Below are 23681 nucleotides of genomic sequence, written 5' to 3' on the forward strand. Positions count from 1 at the left end.
CCAGCCCCCCCCAGCTCCTGGGGACAGCTCATTGTTACCTGCCAGGGCTCAGGCTGCGGGGAGTATGTTTAAGCTCCTAATGAAAAGGCAGCTCTACTCAAAGCCACCGCTGCCTGTGACCAGCCCTCACACCCCTGCCTTTCTCAGTGGGAACTGAGGAAATATCTAGTAACTAGACACAGCTGGAGGCAGGAGAATTGCTGTGGAGGGTTTGTATTTTCTTTCTTCCTTTTTTGTTTTCTTTAAATCAAGTTAAAATTTTAGTCAACACCTCACTGCATTAATGATCAATTAATATTCCCCAATGACAGAGTAAAAACGGCACAAGGTGAAGATAATTTTTTGGGGGGGCGTTATGGGTCTCAAAGTAAAAATACTGGGTTCTTAGTCTGGGAGGGGGGTGGTCCCAGCTCTGGCTTTGCATGAGGTCCCCTGGGGAGCTTTTAAAAGAAACTGAGGGCAGCCCACTCCTGAGACGCTGTAGGTAATGGTCCAGTTCTCTGGGTGGTTCTAACGTGTAGTCAAAGACCAGCCCTCTTGGCCTTGGACTAAGTAGCTCACTGTCCCGCTTACATGTCATTTAAAAAATAACATGTATTTTACCCTATAGCTTCACACATATTATCTCACAGGCATTATCTTATTTTATTTTTGGAAAATCTCTGAGTTTAGTACTGACGTCCCCATATGACGGATGAAACAATTAAAGCTCAGAGAGGTGAAGGCTCTTGCCCAAGTTGCCACAGCTGGTAAGTACCAGAGTGAACTTTCGCACCGAAAGTTAAATCTCCTGGCTCCACCTTAAGATTCAGTTTTCTTTTCCCGGAAGTTAGGAGGTTGTGGTGGATCAGAGACGGCAAGTATTTGGCTTACAGACCATTGCTCCCTATTCATTTCCATAGGCATCTCTGCTAGATCGAGGCCTGTTTCTGAGAGAGAAGAGTAGAATGAACCTCAGAATCCTTCTTAACACATTGTCCTGAAGCAGGGGTTTGTTGGAATTCACACATGAGAGGAAACCATTTGGATCCTGAGGGATCCTTCTACATGACAATTCTGGGATTGCCTGGATAGGGTTGTTTGCACATCCAGGAGGGCTGGAATGTGGGAGAAACCCTGGGATGCTTTCTGGGCAGGCATCCCCCAGCCACTGCTCCAGGACCAGCCAGAGAGATTCTGGAATGTGCCCAGGCTCCTTTCAGCAACTCCCATAACCGCAGCACACCACAGGGGTTAAGATCTTAGGTGCTGTGGAAAGCTAGGCCTGGGTTCAAATCCTGATACAAATATGCAAAACCCTCAGCATGGAGCCTCATACGTAACAGGTGCTTAACACATAAATTGCTCAAACCCAAACTAAAAATTAATAAATATATAAAAAGCTGGGATTCAAAGGCAGATTCCCTGCCCCGCCCCTCCAACCTTTGACCTGTCTCTCTTCACTTTTCTTGTCTTCTTCATGAGTTTCTGTGTCCCTCCCACTTGTCACCCTGAGAAAGACACAGTCCCTTAGCTGTCCCTGAGCTAGGGATCTGTCAATCAAGCTGGCTCTAGTACTCACATACTACTTTTTTATTGAACACATACTCTGTTCTGAGCATTGCAAGTATCAACTTATTAACCTTTACAACAGCCTCGTGAGGTCATACTGTTTGTTATCTCTAATTTGTGCACGAGGGCACAGGATCAGAGAGGTACAGTAACTTGCCCAAGGTCACACAGCCAGGAAATGGTCTTCAGCTGGTTTGCAGACCCAAAGACCATGGCCAAGGGTTGCTCCCACGTAGATGTGAAAGCCTCAGAGGCAGAGTCCCAGCTTCTTTGACAACTCCCATCATGCCTAGGGGAGGGTGTCTGCCCTAAGGGCATTTCACCCATAATTTCTAGTTTCATTCAGGATTTTCCAGTAAAAAAAACCCCAAAAATAAGAAAAACCCAGGGATTTCTTGCTTGTGTGATAGAATAATTGGAAGTGGGCTTTGAAGCTGGGGAAGACTAGGATGCTATCTCCAATCAGCCTGTTGGGGGGAAAAATGCAAACAAAATACTGTGTGACTTTAGCTAAGTTATTTCTCTTTCCCAAGCCTCAGTTTTCATATCTGGGAAATGGCACCATTATCCTTACTCCCAGGGTTCCTGTGCAGGATTAGATAAGAATGCAGCACCTGGTACAGCTCTTGGCACCTAGTAGGTGGTCAAGAGAACATCTATAGATAGCCATGTGAACCTACATGAGGTGCTTGGCACACAGCTGGTGCTCCATAAATGCATACTGAGAAACCAAACTTAGGAAGTGCGTCCAGACATTGCCGTGCTCAGTAAATATCTGCAAATGGAGGGGAAATAAAGCACCCTGCAGAACCAATATTGATGACTTAGGTGTAGATGAGGACCCAGTAAATAGTAGATACTCAATAATAAATGTCTCCAAAGCGACATAGTTATTGTACCTCCTGTGGACAGCAAAGAGGTGCTGGTCAGTAAATACCTGTGGTGAGGTGCCTAGCACACAGTAGGAGCTTAAGGCATGTTGCGGTGACCTAAATGGAGGAAAAGGACCAGGCACATGCCAGGCGCTGGATAAATGTCAGCTAGTGAATTGGTGTAGGCGAGGTACCCAGGACATGATACTCAAGAAATGTTTGTGGGGCCGGGCATGGTGGCTCACACATGTAATCCCAGCAGTTTGGGAGTCTAAGGCTGGAGGACTGCTTGAGGTCAGGAGTTCGAGACCAGCCTCCGCAACGTAGCAAGACCCCCATCTCTACAAAATATAAAAACATCAGCCAGGCGTGGTGGCGCACACCTGTAGTCCCAGCTACTCGGGAGGCTGAGGCAGGAGGATCGCTTGAGCCCAGGAGTTAGAGGCTGCAGTGAGCAATGATGACGCCACTGCACTCCAGCTTGGGCAACAGACTGAGACCCTGCCTCGGAAAAAAGAAAAAAGAGCTGTGTGTAGCGAGTAAAGAAAGGGAGGGCTCCAAGCACATAGTAGGTCTCAATAAGTGTGCCGGGTGAGCTGAGCGGCACACAGTAGGTGCTCAGGACGGGTATTCCCATGCCCTCCCAGCGGGGACCTTCCCAAGGCCAGGAAGCCTCGGCACCCCCTTGCCCCCGCTCCTCTGTGCCCTCACCTTTGTTGTAGAGGGAGCCGTCGAAGTAGTAGCTGCCGGTGTAGAAGCCGGTGGCCAGCTCGATGAGGTGGCGAGCCCACGTGTTGCCGGCCCCCGGGAAGCTGGCCAGAGCGATGAGCTGACCGGACTTGGCCGGCAGGAACCTTCTGTCCATGCAGCGGTTGTCTGAAAAGGGCAGGGCACGCACAGGGGTCAATGGCAGGGCAGACGGAGCCTGTGCGGAGTGGACCGGGATGCGGGCCCCACCCCTCGCCACTTCCCAGCCGTGTGACTCAGCACACGTGATGGAAGCTTCCGTGGGCCTCAGTTTCCCCATCTGTAACATGGGGGAGATGGCTTCTCTCAGGGTAGGGGCGAGGGTTCAATGAGATCATGTATGGGAAGGGGTAGGCACAGTGCTCAGCACATAGTAGGGATTCAACAGAAGTCAGCTAGGAGGATAAAACTCTTGAGCCTCAGTTTCTCCCCCGTAGAGCAAGTCTTTCCCAGTCACCCTGCCCCTGCCCTCCAGATTAAAACCCTCAGTGGTGTCCACCTACAGGGGACCCAGTGCAAGCTTCTTGGCTTGGCCTTCGAGCCCGCAGGGCTGGCCCCTTGCGCACACCCAGGCTCATTTCGTCCCACCTGCCAGCCGCCAGCCACCCCGGCTCTCTTCTGCTCCTTCCTGACTTAGCACCTGCGTTTGGTCCCAGCGCCACCTCGCCCCGCCTGCCTTTGCTTCTTATTCTTCCGCTCTGTGCCCACGCATCCATCCTCCCGCCTTCCCTCCCTGGGCCGTCATTTGCGTGCTGCTATGTCATCTTCCCCATAGCGCTTGTCACAATTGCAATGCCAGTAATTATTTGTCGCGATTCGTTGTGTAGTCAAAATCCTGCCTGTACTGCTCTTTGCTGATTTCCCAGCACTTTCCGTAATATCTGGCATACAGCAGGTACCTAATAAATACGTCTCGGATGGCTGGACGAATGGGTAGACGGGTGTAGGGGTGGATGACAATAATTGTGACTTTCCAGGGCTTTGTAAGGATTGCATGAAATAATGCATGTGCTATGTTAATAATACTCAGTCGAAAGTGCTCTAAGGGTAGATGTATTTTTCTCTGGCCTTCAGTTTTCTCATCTGTAAAATGGATTGGTGGGGTTGGCGGGTACCATTGCGCAATTCGGGATTCTCCGGCTTTTTAGAGAGCTCAGCGTGCGGTTGCTGTCAGAGTTCAAGGGAAATGCACGCCCGGCACCTCCCACTTGCGAGCCCTACTGGAGCTAAGGAAGGACAGGGGTTTCTTTTGGTCCCCCCAGCAGAGAGGGAAGCTGAGGGAAAGCCCAGCGTAGGGGACCCTGGAAGAAAAAGGAAGAGGGGAGACTCCGAGATCCAGGCCTGGAGGCCCCGGGTATCATTCCTGGCTTCTCCCCTCTGGGCAGGTGACCTCCATCTTTAGTCGCCATCACAGTGAAGGCGGGCAAACCCCCCTCGCCTCCCTCCCCCGGCTCCCCTGGCCTTGACCTCCTTCCCTCCCACTTCCGGGCAGCCCACCCATCCCCTGCCCATGCAATCTGGGCCACTTTCCTCCCCTCCTCCCCAAGCTCCTGGCCCCACGCGTCCCTTTTATCTTCTCTCTCTCGGCTGGCTCAGTCACATGCACATTCAAACATGAACAAACAGCTCCGGCATTTAGAAAGACTCCCCTCCAGCGGCCCCTGCCTCTCCTTCCCCTCGTGGCAGCCTCACTCCAGCAGAGCTGCCACGTCCCTCAGTCGGCGGGCTCTGGCCTCCACGCTGCGCCTGGGATCAGGGCTCGCTGAGGTCCCCAGTGATCCCCGTGACGAAGCCAGCAGCCAAGCCCCCCTCCCTTGACCACTCAGCAGCAGCGGGTCACTCCACCCTCCCCATGCGTCGTTCCTTCCCGAGATCTCACCCAGGTCTTTCCCGTTCTGCATTAACTGCCACCTGCTGTATCCCTACTGTGAGCCTGGCTGAGTTCTCACGACAGCCCTTTGAAGGAGAAGGTTGAAGTCCGAGATTTAAATTCCAATTCTGCCACTTAATATGCTGGGTGACCGTGACAAAAATGATCGCTCTGAGCCTCAGTTTCCTCACCTGTAAAATGGAACCAGCAAGCAGTGCTGACAACGGCCTGGAGTTGTTAGGAGGGTTACATTTGAGAGCGAACGTGGAGTGTTCACATAAGACTCGCACTGGAAGTGTCAGCCCACCGAGGCTGTCGGTATTGCTGCTACTAGCCAGAGGCTCTGCCCTCTTCTCCTGCCATGTGTGATCGGCTTGTTTGGAGGAGAGCAGATTCAGGAGGCAATAAGCCAAGGAGAGTCAGTGTCAAAGCCAAGCAGGCATCTGGGAAGGGTTTTCATGGGCATCTGCTGCACAAGGGACGCAGACATGGGGACTTTCTGAGTGTTGGCAGGGGTGTGGGTTACCCGGGTGCCGCTGGTCAGTACGCTTAAAATCTGTGCATTTCACTCTATGGGAATGTTACTTTGAAAAATCACGAAGCAAATAATATTGAATTAAAATGAATGATAAACGTATTGAAGTGCAACAATGTTTGCAACTCACTTTGAAATGCATCAAAAAATAAGCATGGAGGGAGGAAGAGATGGAGACATGCACGATAGAGTGAATACAGCAGAAAGCCGACAAATGTCACACCTGTGGCATGAGGACATGAGCATTCACTGCGTAAGTCTTTCGACTTTTGTGGAGGGTTGGCATTTTTTTTTTTTTTAATAATAAAAAACGTTGGGTCCGCTCCTTCATTTCTTTCAAAAACAGAATTCTCCATTCGAGTACTTCGTGGGATGCCGAGACCAACCCCAAGATAAAGGCTGTTGTTTTTGGTGCTGAAAAGGAAGTTTATTTGGTTCTTAAGCCCAGTAAGTCAAAGTAGATGCTGGAGGCAGTATTACACACAGCTCCGGAGTCGGACAGACCTGCATTTCCACCCTGGATGGTCACGGCTACTTGTGTGACTTCGAATAAGGCTCTTTGGCTCTCTGAGCCTCAGTTTCCTCACTTATAAAACAAGGCTAATACACCTTACAGGATTAAATAGGATAATGAGTGAGAATTATTCACAATGTACGTTGACAATCTGAGGTTAAGAGTGCAGTTTTGGGACCCAGATTGCCTAGGTCTGAATTCCAACTCTGCCCTGTCCAAGCTGCGTGATTCTGCCCACGTTAACTCAACCTCTCTGTGCCAAGGTATCTCCTTTGTAAAATGATAATAACAGTGCTTATATCCCTGGATCGTTGAGAGCATTAGATGAGTTAAACCAGGTAAAGGTCTTAGACAGAGTTGGGCACACAGTAAGTCCTCAATAATTATTTCCCATCAGAAACATTAGGGCTCAGCACAGAGTAGGTTCTTGCTACATGGCAGTCATCTATGATAGACAAGGTTCTGGGCAGCTTGAAGAACCACATGACTCTCAACTCTCCCCAGTGTGTAAGGGCTGCCAAGGTGACATGGAAAAATTGAAGACTAGTAATGACCTAGGGGCAGGGCACTAGGAATGGGCAAACTCATATACTAAGGACTCCTTTTCTGCTGTTGAAAAAGCTCCAACACCTGTTCTGGTCTCAGCAAAGCCATTCACAGTCACAGAGTAACTAATCTGTGTATGACTTTCCCCTCCAGACTGAGGCAACATGGCTCTCACGGACTACACAACACTCCTCTAAAAACTCCCCAATACTCATCCTTTTCACTGGAGTGTAAACAGACTCAAGGGCTGCACGTGCTGCACCAGGCTCCTAGCAGGACTTTAGCTGCCATGGAAGCAGCCACAGTTGGTTGGTCACTACTGGTATCCCATCAGGCCAAACAGGGGACAGACTATTGGTGGGGCTGCCGCTAGCTTTTATAGCTAGTGGCAAAACAGAAAAAAGGTGCCTTCCCCTTCCTCTGGGCAGATGGGCTGCCATCCAGGGTGCACAGCATGTGGGTTGGCTTTCTGGCACCACTTTTTCAGTACAGTGTGCTTGTGCAGTGCCCAACCTGCCCAACCACACACAGTGGCCTGGTTACTGGGGAAATGAGGAGTAGGAGGTCTAGTCCAAAGGTGTTTCGATGGCTCACCAGGCTGTGGGAGTATTCTTTGCACCACAGGCAAAGGTTCCCAGCAGGGGCTTTGGAGTCAGACACCTGAAAGCAAATTGCTTTCATAGAGGTGTAATTATATCTAATTCAGAACTGACTGAGTCTTGGTTCTCCCATCTGTAAAATGGGGATGATACTTCCCTGATCATAGGCTTACTGTAGACTTTACACTGCTAAATGAGATGAGGCCTGGCACAAGGACTTGTGTATTGTAGATGTCCACTATATTCAGATATTGGGTTAATCCTTCAGGGCTGCTTTTGGGCTGAGTGTCCTAGCAAGGACACTTGCTCCCCAAGCCCCACCTAAGTGCCACCCACCATCCCTGAGACTCAATCAGGAAAAAGGTTTCTATCAAGAAATCTTACCAATAGCTTGACTTCAGGCAAGTCCCTCAACTGCTCTGAGTCTCAATTTCCCTCCTACAAAGCGGGCACAACAACTGTTCCCACCTCATAGGAGCATTGAGGGGGTGCAGTGAAGGACTCAACTCTGAGTCTGGCACAGAGTAAGACTTGAGAAACTGCAAGCGCTACTACCTTCTCCTCCTCCTCATCACCGCTTTCATCACCACTTTCATCACCACCACAACCATCATCACCATCACCCATCACCATCACCATTACCATCAACCATCATCACCATCACCCATCACCATCACCCATCACCATTACCATTAACCATCATCACCATCACCATCAACCATCATCATCACCATCACCATCAACCATCATCACCATCACCCATCACCATCACCATCAACCATCATCACCATCACCCATCACCATCACCATCACCATCACCATCAACCATCATCACCATCACCATCAACCATCACCATCACCCATCAACTATCACCATCACCATCATCATCATCACCCATCACCATCACCATCAACCATTGCCATCACCATCAACCATCACCAATCACCATCACCATCACCCATCACCATCACCATCACCATCACCATCACCATCACCATCACCATCACCATCACCATCACCATCATCACCATCACCCATCACCATCACCATCAACCATCGCCATCACCATCAACCATCACCATCACCCATCACCATCACCATCACTATCACCCATCACCATCACCATCAACCATCATCACCATCACCCATCACCATCAACCATCACCATCACCATCATCACCATCACCATCATCACCATCAACCATCACCATCACCCATCAACTATCACTATCACCATCAACCATCACCATCACCCATCAACCACTACCATCACCATCAACCATTACCATCACCATCACCATCACCCATCAACCATCACCATCACCCATCACCATCACCCATCATCATCAACCACCATCACATCACCCATCACCATCACCCATCATCATCAACCACCATCACCATTACTCATCACCATCACCATTACCCATCACCATCACCATTACCCATCACCATCACCATCACCCATCAATCATCACCACCACAATCACCCATCACCATCACCCATCACCATCACCCATCACCATCACCATCACCATTACCATCAACCATCACCATCACCATCACCATTACCATCAACCATCACCATCACCATTACCCATCATCATCATCATCAACCACCATCACCATCACCGATCACCATCACCATCAACCATCACCATCCATCACCATTACTATCACCCATCACCATCACCATCACCCATCAACCACCACCATCATGATCACCCATCACCATCAGCCATCACCATCACCATTAACCATCATCATCATCATGTCAGGTAGTCCCAAGAGACAGAAGAGGAGCTAAACAGTAAGTGTGGGTTCCTAGCAAAAGAAGAGGATTAGAAGTGGAAATGATGAGTGAGACAGGAAGAGAGAAGAAGGAGTGAGAGAAGGAAGAACTTATAGATAAAGTTACAAATTCCTAGAACTGCAAGCGACTTTGTAGGTCAACAATCTACAGCTTCATTTTACAGATGGAGAAACTGAGGCTCACAAAGGGGAATGGCTTGTCCAGGATCACACAGTGGGTCTGTGTTGGAGCCAGTGGGAGACCTAGGTCTCTCTTGCTACTCATCTCACTGCCTCTCCCACAGGAAAAAGACCACCAAGGGTCCTCAGTGATGGGAGATAGGGAGGGGGTTATTGGAACCAGCCCCGTGTGGTGCTCGGAGGTGGCTACTGGGAGAGCACCTGGTCCGCTGGTGGGGGGGGGCTGGCTTACCTTGCACCTGTGTCTGGTACACGATGAAGTAACTAGGAGTCCCGCAGCTCTCAAACTCCTCCGCGCTGCACTTCTGGGCACAGAGCTGCTCGTCTTCTCTGTCGTGGAGGGGGAACCGGGTGGTGGGGAAGCCACAGTGGCAGGCGGTGCCTGCGAGAGCCGCCAGCGGGTACTCCTGGGATGGAGTGGGAGAGGAAGAGGAAGAGAGTTGCTAAAGCCCTGGGGACAGCCCTAAATTCCAAACGTGGAGCAGGATTGCATTCGACCTTCCCCTTTCCCTTCACCCTCCCTCGACCTGCAAGTCCCCAGACTTCATCAGCGAGTCCCCTTTCCGTGACTTTGCCCCCGCCTGTGCACCTCCAGTACTGTTATTTATTCGTTTCCTTTACGTCGGCTCACTTTTTGAAACTTCAATCTCGAAGGAAACTTTACATGGCTATCACCAGCAGTACTTGTGAACAAGTAGCACTTCCACACGTTCCCATAAACACAAATACCATATAAACAAAGAAAGTCATTAAATTCTGTCTAGGCAAGACTCTGAGCCTGTGGTTGGCTGCATTTTTCCTGCAAAAGAGAGAGAGCAGCTGCGGGTTGAGAGGTGTTAGAGACACTCCAGCTCTGACATGACGCTTTCTCCTGCAGGACTTGAAAAAGAAATCCCTTTCTCCCTGCCACGCAATGTACTCGCAGTGGGTGGCCCTTTGGTCTGACGGTGACACGGAGCCCACGCCTTGGGAAAAGTTGTCTGAATCTGCTCTTTTAACCCAAAGAGGACGCTGGTGGCTGCGTGTAGCCAGAGCCCTTGGCAGGACAGCCAGCCCAGAAAGCTCCATGTGCTCTATCCAACGGCTCAGGGGGACCAGGATGGACTTCAAGATTCAGAGGGCCAGTGACCGTCCTTTGACCAATTTGCTTCCAAACCAGAATCACAGCCCCTAGTTTTCCCTCACAGCTGGTCCTCGGATCCGGGAAGAAACCAAGGTCACAGCCATGTGGCTGGATCCAGCAAAGCTTTGTCACAGCGGGTTTGGTTTCTTCCCGACAGATTTTTAAATACAACGCAAGCCGCGGTGCCTGGCTGGAGGGCAGACAGGGGTGGTGACACGCTGGCGGGGCAGCTTCTTGGGCCGTCACTGATGGCGTTTTCTAACCAGTGACACATGTTGGAGCCTCCTCTGACACCCTCGATCTCAGACCCTCCCCCACTCGGCACACGCAGCTCTGTATCCCTCCCTGTTGAATGGCCCGGGTCTCTCTCCTCTGTCCCTTAAGGAGAACAGAGCGAACAGGACGAGGGTGGTTTACAGGGGGACTTCCTGTCCATCCATACACACTCCACTGCTCTCCGGTCCTGCGTACAGTCTGGCTGCTACACCGGCTCGCCCTGCGACCTCACTGTCATTCGCACGGTTATCTCCTTAGTGCAGGGGACAGAATGCAGGCAGATGTGGTCTCTGTCCTCAAGGATGTGGGCATTTGCCAGGGGCCTGCCTGGGTGCTCAGACTGCACCCCAACTCCTGGATGCTCTGGGTCACCCTGCTTGGCCGTTTCTCTCCCTGGGCTCCAACCTGCAGGGAGCCCGGAAGGCTGCGGCACCGTGGCGGTGGCTGCTTGCTGAGACGCCCTCCAGGCCACCTGACCTCTGCACCCCGGGTCACGCAGTTCACCGCCCACTACCAGCCTAGGAGGTTGACATTTTTATCCCTGTTTTCACAGATGAGAAAACCAACACTCAGGCAGGCGAAGTCACTTGCCCAAGCTCACAGCACAAGTGGGCGAAATACCTGAATTTCACCCTGGTGACTGACCCCAAATGGCTTCCGAAAGCCATTCGAGAGAGGCCAGGCTACCGCAAATCACCAAGCGTTGCCTGTGGGCTTACGGGGTTCCTAAGAGGCATCCTGGGAGGTCAGGGGTCAGGGGTGAAGTTCATGAGATTAAAGGAGGCTTGGCCATCACGTGGTCCAGCTCTCTGGGCAGGAATCCCCAATCCACATGGCATCCTCGCCAGGTGGACATTCCTCACTCCCCAAGAGGACCCTGGAGGAAACTTCAGATCCCTGGAGGTGGGCGCAGGGGGTCCTGACACATAGTAGGTTCTTATTCAACATTTGCAAGAGTGAATGAAACACCCAACCATCTTTTTGTGGTGGAGACGGGACAGGTCCCCTCTGGACGCTCGAGTAATGAGCTCCCTTTGAGGGAGGGCTGGAGCTCCTTGGGCACTGCGGAGTGCCAGTTCTGTGCCCAGTTCTCTGCTGGGTCCCGGGACAGTGTGCACAGAATGCACGAGGCATGGCCCCTGCCCTTGAGGAGTTCTCAGTCTGGCTAGGGAGGAAGGATACACAGGCAGCCCGCTAGGATCCGGGGCTGACAAAAAGACCCATAGATCACCCAGTCTGACTGTCATCCAATGCCCGAAGTTCCGGACGCTGCCTCTGCCTGGTTTCTGCTTGTACACCTCCAGCAATGGGGAGCTCACTCTGTCCCAAGGTAGGATTGTTCTTGCCTTCGCCTGGAAATCTCACGCTTCTAGGTCCACTTTAGATGTCGCCCCATTCCTGCGCATTCTTCACTACTAGAGCACACTTCCTCAGAGGGGCAGGAATCTACCCCATGTAGTTCCAAGCCCCTGGATCCACTTGCAATGGTCACGTCTGTCCCCAGCATCGCAGATGACAGTCAGTGACCTCACCCATCCCGGTGGAGCCTCTCCAGCCAAGCATCCCGTTCCCCCAGCCGTCCCCGGAGCCCGGGAGCCTGGCCTCGAACTCACCTTCTCCGTGCAGAGGTCCACGCACTTGTCCACGGACATGTTCAGCATGGCGGCCGTCACGGGCAGGGCCAGCGAGAGGTTGCCAGGCCGGCGGAAGCAGCCTCGAAACACCGCGCTTCCGTCTGAAGAGCCAGGGGGAAAGGGAGTAGGAGTGAGACCCAGAAGGAGGCAGGCCCAGCCGGGGGAACCGCCTTCTGGAAGGGGCTGCTGTAAGTTGAAGCCCAGAGAAGGCGGGCATCTCACTCAAGGCCACACTGAGAGCCACAGCAGAAAGAGCTGCCTCGCTGTCGGTCCTCGAACAGGTCTGTTCATAGCCAATAAGGTCAATAAATCAAAGACTGCTCTCCTCGACCCTGGCATCTGTGCCAACAGTGCAGGGCCACCTGGGCCATGCCAGTCCCTTTCTTTGCCAGCCATCCTATTGGTCACTTCCTCATCCTCTGGCAACACCCCACTCAGGGAAATGGCATATTCCACGGAGGATTTTCATGATCTCTCGGGAGAGGGCCGAGCGTTTGAAGATCAAGGGAAGCACATGGTCTAGGAGAGTCACCTGCCCTTCCTCACCAGTACCAGGTACCCCTCTCCCCATCACGACCCTGGGCTTTAAGAGGAAAGGCTTGGGCTTCAGGGGTCTCTACGTCCCCACGACCGAGCACCTACAGGCTGCCAGGGCCTGATACACCAGAGAGACTCCAGCTGCGAAAACTTAATCCAGAAATATTGCAACTGCACAACAGAGAATTTGGTAGCCATTGCTAAATCCAAGAGAAGTCATCCCTTAAGAAAACATTCAGAGATATTAAGCCTTAAGCCAGGTGCACCGGAAGAAGCTGGGGTGAATGTTTGATTGGAGGCACGTGCTCAGATAGGGGCCGACAGAGGAGCAGAAGAAGACGGAGAGAGAGAAGGGACGTGATCTCAGCTGGGTCCCGCCTTCAGCCTCCTCCCACAGGGAGCTCTGGAGGGAAAACTGCACCGTGGGGAGTTGGTCCCACGTTAAGGACAGAAGACTGGCCCTGGACTTGTATGTCTCTGCCTCCAATGTCAGCCAGTTCCTGCCTGTGGGCTGTCCCCTAGGGTGGGATGTCACTTCCTGGGAGAGAGCTGCTTGTTCCTGTCGGGCCAGTGGCTATTTTGGAGAGAAAGGGGCAGATGGGAGCCATTACCACTAACAGCCAAGGGGACTCGGCGTGGGCACCCATAGCGTCCACTGCAGATGTGCACAAAGATTTTCTCAATAAGGGTGTCCTCTGTAGCATTTATGAAAACTAACACGTAAGGGATGAGAAACATCCTAGGTGTCTAACAGTGAGGTTTTGGGCAACTGAGGTACAGAATGACAACATAGCGGAATTCTATGCCCCCACGGAAAGTAATGGTGTTAAAGGTTATTGTAACCAGATGAAGATGTGTTCAAAATGCAATGTCCAATAAAAATTGAGAATATAAAGCTCTATTATAAAACATCAATTTTTTAAGAAAATGATTGATCAATATAAATCTCCAGAGAGACATACACTAACATGTTAATAACCACGATGTCTCTGGATATAGCAGGTGTGATGGGGAAGTTTCCGTGTCAACTTGGTGAGGCCATGGCGCCCAGCTGTTTGCTCTAACATTAGTCTGAATGTTGCTGCAGAGGTATTTTATATGTGCCATTAATACCTACACTTATTAATAGTGGACTTTAAGTAAAGGAAATTAACCTTGATAATGTGGGTGAGCCTCGTCTAACCAGTTGAAGGCATTAGAAGCAAAAGTGGAGGCTTCCTGGAGAAGAAAGAATTCTGTCTCAGATACATGGCGTAACTCCGGCCTGAATTTCCAGCCTGCCCTGCAATTCCGGATCTGCCAGCTCCCACCAGCGCGTGAGCCGATTCCTTAAAATAAATCTCTTAATGCATCTACCCATCTTTGCTATTGGTTCTCTTTCCCTAGGAACTCGTAACTGTTCCAGTAGGATTATAGGCAATTTTTTTTATTTCTATCTTTTTGTAAAACTCTTTTCTAACTTTTCCTACCATGCATATATATTTTTTATGTAATAAAGGCAAATAAAAAATTAAAAAGTGGCCTCTGTTAAATTTTTCGAAAGGCTCATGATGCACCTTTATTTCCCAAGTTTTGAGTCGCATACACCTTCCCAGAAGCACAGCCGTCACCTAACACGAAGGACACCGTTAACGCGACGTGGCTGCGACCACGGCTGCCACTTCTAGAGTTCTGACCCTGTGTCATCCCCTCTGCTGAGTACTTTAGAAACAAGCTCATGCCACCTTCTTGAAAACCCTGCAAGGTTCATAGTAAACTCTCATTTTCCAGAAGAGAGAAACGGGGCTCCGAGAAGGAGGTCACACGAGAAAACCACTGTTAGCACGAACGTACAGAGGCTCATCTCCGAAACAAACTGTTAGCCCTTAGAAAAAGCAAAGCAAGTGACGAAAGCCATATGTCTCTCTCTACGGGTGTCTGGGTCTATCGAGAGTGGAAAACCACTTTTTAGCACGCACATATATATTTATATTTAGGTGCAGGGAGAGGATATAGAATTACTCCCTGAGCAGAAGGATGGAGGGAAGAGCCTTATGAATGGTAACTCTACATTTCAGCTGTCAAAGCCACTCTTGTGATTATTTCTTCCACCTGGCACCTGAAGTTGTTCATTGGGGCAGCAAGCCGGGCAAACTCAGAGGATACTGGGAATCTGGCTAGATGGCGAATTCCTAGGGCATGCCTTAGACTCATACCCATCTCTTGCTATCTCGACTGTCCCCATCTCTGTCCCCAGCCTGGTGAGAGAGGCGCCAGCAGGTGGCGGTGGCAGTATCAGGAAGCTGCTGACTTGTGTGTGGTCCCTCCAGGCCTCAGTTTCCCCACATATAAATGGGGGAGTGGGGGTTAGACTGTGCAGTGACTCTCATGCCTGCTACCCATGGAACATCTGGGACAGTGTGGGGTCAGCTTTGATCGCTCCCAGTGACTTGAGGCCTCACTGGCACTCGGAAGGCCAGGGCCAGGGATGTGCATGCTCTATAGGGGACAGTCCTTCCCTCCCCTCTCCAAATGAGGAGTCGCCACGTCCCAAATGCCACTAGTGCCCCGTGGAGAAACGCCGCACAGTCTCCCATCCTGTGGCCTGGGGTGAGAGAGGGGAGCCCTGGCAGGTCACCCAGAGGAAGGTTTAATGACGCTGGCATTAACAGAATGTGCCACACGAGGCGAAGGCGGGGCGGGGAGTGGGCATTTGAGCTAAGGCTGGACAGCGGTGGGGTGGGAAGCCCAGAGCAGGGTGGATGGGTGCTCACTTAGCCAGAAAACCCAGTTAGCTGGAGGCTAACTCTGGTCACAGGGCAGCCAGATGCTGGCCTTTCCCTCTCTCTTTCTATTCCACGAGCATTTGCTCAGTCCCCCCTGATGCAGGCTCCACGAAGGGTATTTTTGGTCCGTATGATCTTCCCAGCAGCCACAGGAGGTAGATGCCATGGCTGCGTCCATTTTCCAGATGAGAAAACTGAGGCTCAGGGAGGCTCTCTGGCTTCCAGAGTCACAGAGCTGGTGAAAGACAGAGTGAGATGGAAGCCAGGCTTCTCTGTCCCCAAAGCCCAGGCTTCTTCCAATATTCGTAAGATTCTTATGATTAGAGGCTCATATTAATATTATAATATTGTTCTCGTTACAGCTACCATGTATCAGTTACGTGCTGACCCCCAGGGACCAGGCTGAGCTGTGCACACGCATGGCCTAACCGTATGCCAGGCACTGTGTAAACCTGGTCTGATGGAATCCTCCGAACTTCCAACCAGGGAGGTCTCATTCTCCGCATGATAAAGAAGAGAAAACAGAGGGTCAGAGTGGGGAAGCAACTTGCCCAAGGTCACGTAGCTGACAGGCAGCAGTGTTTGGATTCCAACCCAGGAATGTCTAAATTCTAAGTCTGCACTCTCCTGGGCTGTCCCTCTTTAAAAAGCCACCACAAGGCCTTGCTCTGGTGCTTCAAAACACTGGGCCACTTATTTCCCCTCTTCCATCCTTCATGGTCACTCCGCTTTTGACCACAGATTATTCAGAAAGTTGGGGCTGTAACTCCAAGGTCACCTGACACTGGAGTCGGATTTTCTTTAAACAGCCCGAAATGTTCAGATCCTGACCCTGAGTTTCCAGAACCATCTTCAGGTTGTTAACCTGCCTCTTCCCCATCAGAATCCTAAAAGAACCATCCTAAAATCCACCTGGGTCATAAGTTGTGGCCAGGAGGGTTGCGACAGGCAGTGGTTTGGGGGTTGGGGACCAGAGGAGGTCCCCTTGGGGCTGGGCAGTGCTGGGTGTCCTACAGGGGTTCCAAGCTCATCACCTCTTATCCTGTAAGTGGGTCCTTCCCTGAGCCCCCTCCCACTACCCTGGCAGGGTCTGAGACCCCAACATAGGACTGTGCAGGGACAGACAGAGTCGTGTCTGCTGGGGTGAGGGGCGTTTGAGCACGTGGGAGTGTGTGTGTGTGTGTGTGTGTGTGTCTGTCTGTGCACTAATGGGGGCAGGAGGGGCTGAGCGTGAGGGCAGTCCCACGACTGACACTGAGGATGTTTGGGCAGTGGGACACGACACTGAATGTGTGTCTGTCGCTGTGTGCACAGTGTGTGTCTGGCTGTGCATGCACAGGTATGAGCGACAGCATGTGCATCCGTGTGCATGTGTGCGTCTGTGTTCACGGCAGAGTGAGTACCGATCCACCTGCTTGGACGTGTGGATGCCGAACTCTGAGAACGAAAACGTGACCCCAATAGCCTTGTTTACCTGCACACAGTGGTCTGTCTATGGGGGAATAGAGGTGTGTGTGCAGGTGTGTGTCCACCTGCCCAGCTGTCCCACGCTGGTGGGCATCCGACAGTGGCCGAGCACATCTGCGTGCCTCTGAGAGTAGCCACGTGCTAGGGCAGCAGACCTCTGTGAGGGTGTGTGTCACCAGGGGCGTCTGTGCCCATGGAGACAGTAACCCCAGGGGCTATCTCTAGGTTGCCTGGCAACCAGCTTGCAGAGAGGAGGGCTCCCCATTTCCTAGCAGAGGACAAAGCTGAGCTCCAGCCAACCTCCCACCAGCCTGGCTCAATGCCACCAGGGGTTTGACGTTTCCCAACCATCCCCTGGGCAGCCGGCGCCTAGATTCTAACCAAAATGCTTATTTCCCCGGTGCTAGGGGAGCTACTGGAGGGGCGGGGCCATCTGCTGGAGTCCAGCCCAGAGGCAGTCTCTCCCCAGGATGCCAAGAGCACTGGGGACCGTCACACCTGGGACCCACAGTCAGGGTCGCTGCTGGTGTCTGTCGGGTGGTTTGTACCACAGCGGATCTCACATGCGTGTCGCCTCTGAGCAGCAGCATATGTGGGCATGTGGGAGCTGGTGAGCCCAAGGTAGTCTTAGGGGCTCCCTGCCATGAGGGGTCACCCTTGCGTCCTCTACAGACATGCACTCCAGAAATCGAAGGCACTGGGGGCATCACTCAGGGGCCATGAGCACACCTGCTCTGCACTTGGGCGACCTTGGCCAAGTGCTCTGCTCTCTCCCCTCCTTCCAGCTGGGTCCCCACCTCTCAGGCTCAGTCTGCTGACAGGCCACATTAGCATGTGTCTCCAGATGGCCTTGAGGGGACGCACCCTGACCCAGAGTCCCAGGAGAGGCCTTCCAGCCTCGTGTCACCCCAGAAGGCCGTGGCACCCCAGAACCTGGACAGTCAGGTTCAGGATGAGCTCTCCTGGCCAAAGGACAGACGACACGAGTTCCCATCCTGCCTCCTCTCCTCTCGGGAACTCAGCATCTTCAGCTGTAAAATGGGCGCCCCTCCTCCACAGCACCCACTGGCAGCTCTACCCTTCCTTGTCTTTGACCATGAGCAAGTTTCCTCTCGTTTCAGAGACTCAGTGTTCTCATCTCTGTAATGAGGGCATGCATATTGGGTGGGTCATTCCGAGATGGACATGAATGAGACTTGTGAGCTGCAGGTACCAGGAAGGGGCAGTCAGAGATCTATCTATCTCCTTGCCAGCTGTCCACAGAGAAGGAGAGAGGGGTGTGGGATCCCCACCTGGCGTTTCTCCATGCGATTTCCTGCCACCTGCCCAGCCATCAGGAGGCCAGACTGCAAGAGCGGGAAGAGGGCGGAAGACTGGTCTCCCTTTGACATTTAAGCATCTGCTAATGAGTCCCTGACTCTCCCAGCTTAGAGAGGAGGGCTACACTGAATGCCTGAATGTCAAACAAGGTGAGGTTTTCAGAGTCCTTGAAGGGCCAGAGAGGGATTGGAAGCTACCATTGTGTGTAGCTTCTCTCTTTAGTCAAGGTGTGTGCTGGGGGTGTGGGTGGAAGGGTGACAGGTTGGGAAGCCAGTTCCAGTTAATCTCCTGGATGGAGGGTCTTCCTGCAGTCCGGCCCATTCTTCTTTTGGGTGAAACCATGTGAAGTCACAGAGGGTTTCCTGATGTCTGGTGGAAAGGGTGGAGAACCTTCTGAGCCAGAGGGGAATGGTTTAGCTCTGCTCCCCAGGATTTGGGAAATGCTTTGGAGCCCACTTCTGGCCTCAGGTGGCTCTCCACTATGTCTTGGAGATCTGGACACAGAACAGACATGGTGGTGAAGACATTTAATCTTCCCACTTCCCTCATTTCCTGCATGTGCCATATGGGTCACCTGGTTCTCCCCTCCAGTGGGTGAGAGGATCTTTTATCTCATATGACAGAAAATGAAAGGGAAGTAGCCAGTAGCTCCCTCGACCTTCCGGACACTCTGCTATGGTGTAAAGAATTTTGGATTTGCACAGCAGTGAAAAGATGCCTTCTTATTTGCAAAAATCTCTGGTGCTCAATGGAAAGGGCATTGGCTTTAAGTCTGACAGAACTGGGTCAGTCACTTACTTAGCTGTGCACCTGTGGGCAGGTGTTTTCACTTCCCCGAGCCTCAGTTTGTCTCATCTGTAAATGGGGACCATCATATGTCTACCCTGCACGGTTGGGGTGGAAGGCCACGTGACGGCATTTATAACAGAGTCTGAGACTTAACAAGCAGTCAGTCCATGGCGCTTCCTGCTCCTTTGTCTATCACTTGCCCACCATCTGTGGAGGGTGGCTAGAGCCTGTGTAATAGATACTGTCAGCGCCCCATCAACATGCCTGCCATTGGCACTCACCTCCCCAGAGTAGGCTGACAGTGGGCTGTGAGGAACAGGCTGCACCTGCCAGGGAGCTCATCCTCCTAGAGCCACCCTGAGCCAGTGATGGGTGGGACTTGGAGGGAGGATAAACACAGCAACTTCCTGCGCCCCGGGTGGGATACCTCTGCAGGGTGTCCCGGGCCGTCTCCCAGAGAGTCCCCAGTGGGATTAAGCTTCAGTTGTCCTCAGTAGCGACCTGCGTTGTCAGGGACCCCAGCGTGGCTTCCTGTACTTCCCTGTCTCCCTTCTCCACTCCCCTGCAGGTGCATCCTGGCACCATCTCCCAAGGCAACCAAGGCTCGCATCCCTGCATCTGGGGAAACCCAACTTAAAACATCTTGAATCTTCGAGCACTTCTAATTCACAAGGTAAATCCTGCACAGAGTCCAGGGACACTGCTTTTCCTAGCTCATAGTCTGTGTGAATGGCACTCCCTGGAGTTGTGTATGGCCACAGAAACAACCCTGAGTGGCCTCTTCCTAATGACCAACCCTTACTAAATAATAGCAACAATGGTAATGATAGCAGCTATTTACCTTATATCATCAGTGCTACATGGTACACATATTATATCTCAATGAATCTTCATAACAACCTTTGAGGCAGACAATGCTACTGTCCTGTTTTATAGGAGAGACCCTGAAACTTCTTAGCAGGATTCAACCACTTTTCCAGGTCACACAGCAGAGTTGGGATTTGACCCCGGTCTTGTTTGACACCATATCCTAGTTTCCTACCTCTCCACTGTTCTGCAGGAGACCTGCCCAATTCTAACATGTTGGCCTCCACACACCCCCATGCCAGCTACCCACATTTCCCAGAAACCCTCTCAGGCCCCACAGGGGGAGTCCAGGGATTGCAAAAGCCCATGCCCCACATTCTGACAATGTCAGCTCTTCACTGCCCGGCTAGCTGGGATGGTGCATGACCTCAGCAGCGTGGGCTTTTTACTAGCAAGAGGCAAGCAGAGCAACTGTTCATCAACTCTATTTGCTGGGGGCAGATGAAGAACAGCCTGGAACCAGCTGCAAGTGTCTCTGAAGTCCTATCATCTCTTTGTTCTAGAGCTTCACAAAAACGAGGTAAATGTCACCAGGCATCAGCTTAGAGGCAGGCGTGGAAGAGTTCTCCTTGGTTTGAAAGAATCCACTCCCCCCTGGGTAATTAGGCCAAGCTCTACTGCATGAAGGAGCTGGTGAGGAGGAGAGGCAGTGAGCTGGAAGCTGTTAACGGCTACCTGGCTACCCAGAATCAGAGACAGATTGAATTACACAAAGAGCCTAACCGTCCAAGGAGAATTCAAACCAGCTATTTTTAGACATTACCAAAGGTTCCTGCAGGCTGTGGGAAACTCAAACAGTTGAACTGGGTGCTTCTCAGAGTGAGTTGGGGGATTTTCTTTAGGAAGAAGGGAGCCTCCCATCTTCTCCATAACAGGCGCTGTGCTAGGTGCTTTCTAGACTTGATGTCACCTGGTGGTCTCAGAAATTGTGAAAGGTTGGAATTGTCCCCATTTTACAGATGAGGCACCTAAAGCTTAGAAAGATTAAGTGGCTTGACCAAAAAGTCAACACAGTGAGAGAGCTGAGATAGAAACGATGCATGCCTATTTCCAAAACCTATGTTGTGCCCAACGTTTTCCTGCTCAAAGAACTGGATTTTGCTTAGGGTAGAAGAGCAAACCAATTCTCCCCCATCAGGACATGGAAAGAGAAAGTTTTTCTATTATCCCCTTGGCCCTACATAGAAGAACTTATAAAGTCCTGTATGAGTTATAAAATTCAGGGCTCCCAGACTTATGTCAAAGGCCTGGGAAATAAGGAAGTAGACATGGTCCATCCAAGGAAATGTGGCTTTCCCCTGATCATCTCAGGCTGCCCTGAGAAGAACTGGTTGGAGCGCAGTGAGTAGAAAGCACAACAGTGCACACATTTCTCCTTCGATTACTTTTTGAAGACTAAAAATGGCCAGAACTAACAATAGTGCACAAAATCCACCGTGTAAATTGTGAACCATAAAATCAAGTGTCTGTCTTTTTTTTCAGTGATAATGTAAGCTTCATAATGCCTTCAAAATGGTAGAAGGGGGTGGGGGGAAACAAGAGGGAAAAAAAGCCCTGGGAGACGCTGGTTTGCAGTCATCCACCGGGCTTTGGGGCAGTGCTTAAGGACGGTCAGCACCACGGACAGCTACGCACGGGCCCAACATGGAGAGCTCCGCGTTGTTCTGATGAACCTTGCAATCCAAATCTTGCGAGTGTCCCCGGGCAGATGAAATTTCTTATAACATCCTATCAAGCCATAACGTTCTCAAATCACCAGCACGTCTCTCCCCTCTGGGAGGAGAGCTACACTCACGGACACATTTAGCAAACTGCTGTGAAAAATGTAATCTGACCAAGAAGGAAGTCCACTTCTTGGTTCTTTTGTAACAAAGGGCAAAGAGTCCACATGCCTGAGAGTCTGTGTCAAGGCAGAATAGCAGGGTGCCGGCAGACATCTGCTCTGCTAACCTTTTCACGCTCTCGCTATTGCAGGAGCTGCACCGCCTCAGAAGCACGCAGGCTGGCTCCCTACCTGAGCTGGGCACGCCCACCGGAGTGGTGCCTGGGAGACAATAAGCCTCCTTTGGATCTCCCCAGCCATTAAGGGTTCTGTGCGACTGCTCAGGGAAACACAATTAGGACACAGTGTTTATACCAACTAATGACTCTACTAATGAAATCTGGTTTCCGGCATACTTGTTTCCTGTAGTGTTTGCTCACCCCTCTTGCCTGATGTAATATATATGCTCAGGTTGTATGCTGGGGATTTGGAAGGCATCTCTTTCTGATTTATGTGTGTATGATGCAGATCCCAGGCATGGGAGGCTGAAGATGCCACTGAGTCAGAGCAAAGACACTGGAGATTCCACGTTGCTTAGAGTCAGAAAACAAGGCAGAAGGAAGGATCGGGGTTCAGGGAAGGAAGGCGTGAAGCTGCAGCCAAGGGATTCCTCCAAAAGTCAGAAGATGGGGTCGTGACCCCCATTCAAGAGGTCAGGATGTCTACAACACTATAATGAGTGAGCACCCAAACTTGGAATCAGAGATCCGTGTTTCCAGGCCATGCCTAGTGTCTAAGAGGCACTGTGGCCTTGGAAACCCCATGCCTGCCAATTGTTTTCTGAAATAGCCTCCACCCTTTCAAACACTCTACTCCTTTTGCTTAGATTTCCTCTCACCCCTTGGCAACTTGTCTTGAGTCTGAACATCCTTCCCTTTTTCACCAGGCAAAATCCTACCCATCTTGCAGGGCGCTCATCAAGTGGCCCTCCTCTGTGAAGCCTCTCCCAGAGCTGTTAAATCTAGCCACTTCTGCTCTCTGGGCCTCGGTTTCTACAAATGTAAAATGGGGGGCATCAGTGAGAATGGCGCTTCCAACATGGCACTCAACACATGAGCCTTGCTGGCTCTGGGCTTTTGCTCATGGGTTAGGATACATGGCTCCCCCTTTCACCTGGAGTCTCCTAGGAATGCAGCTCAGCTCAAGAGGTGCTCCCCTGGCTCCTGAAGGCAGGGTCCCCACAATCCCCTGTGTGTGTGCTCCAGATGGCTGAACCAATCCCACTGCATGGCGTGTTCCTTGCGCTTTACTCACCACAGCGCCTCTGCATGCCTCATCCACACGGGAGCTCACCGAGTGCTTTGGTTCCATGAACGGCCCCACTGCTCTCTGTGTATACCGTGTTGCCAACCGGGAGTCTCAGTTTGACAACTCCTCAACCATCTGTCTCCTTATCCGAGCCACCTCCACTCTAGTCTCAGCAAGACTTGAAGTTAATAAGGCTGGGATTTTCTTTTAGGGGCTCCAGCTGAAGGTGCCCAAGCCTCACACCTGCACAGTGATGATTCAGAACAACTATAGCTGACTCGGAGAATCCGGGACTCCACTCTCAGTAGCAGAGAATGTGTTGGCCCTCTTGGGCATAATACAAAGATGCCTTTTTCAGATGGTGCCAACACCACCCAGGATAATTCTGCCACCGCAGAGGTGGGCAGGGGAGGAGTGTAGCGGAGAGAGAGAGAGAGAGAGAGAGAGAGAGAGAGAGAGAGAGAGAGAGAGAGAGAATGTCCAGGTTATCGAACCGACCTGAATATCACCCAAATGTCTGGCTCATGACATAACACAGCTATGTTACTCTCCTTCTCTATCTCAGCTTCATTCAGCAGGATGTGTTAGTGGCAGCAGCTTCCCCTC

The 23681-nt window shown here is 51.5% G+C and overlaps 1 protein-coding gene across 2 annotated transcripts in view; it reads right to left on the reverse strand.

Moving 5' to 3' along the window:
- The window catches only part of WSCD2 (WSC domain containing 2), a 113057-nt gene that overhangs the window by 13121 nt on the left and 76255 nt on the right, over positions 1-23681 (reverse strand). For both annotated transcript variants that reach the window (XM_075996646.1, XM_075996647.1), the window contains exons 5-7: positions 12240-12361; positions 9460-9634; positions 3135-3299 (exon numbers count right to left, since the gene is read on the reverse strand). In XM_075996646.1, the coding sequence (XP_075852761.1) occupies positions 3135-3299; positions 9460-9634; positions 12240-12361 (462 nt within the window). The remainder of the gene's footprint in view (positions 1-3134; positions 3300-9459; positions 9635-12239; positions 12362-23681) is intronic.

This window comes from Microcebus murinus, chromosome 22 (genome assembly GCF_040939455.1).
Source record: "Microcebus murinus isolate Inina chromosome 22, M.murinus_Inina_mat1.0, whole genome shotgun sequence".
Taxonomy (NCBI): Eukaryota; Metazoa; Chordata; class Mammalia; order Primates; family Cheirogaleidae; genus Microcebus; species Microcebus murinus.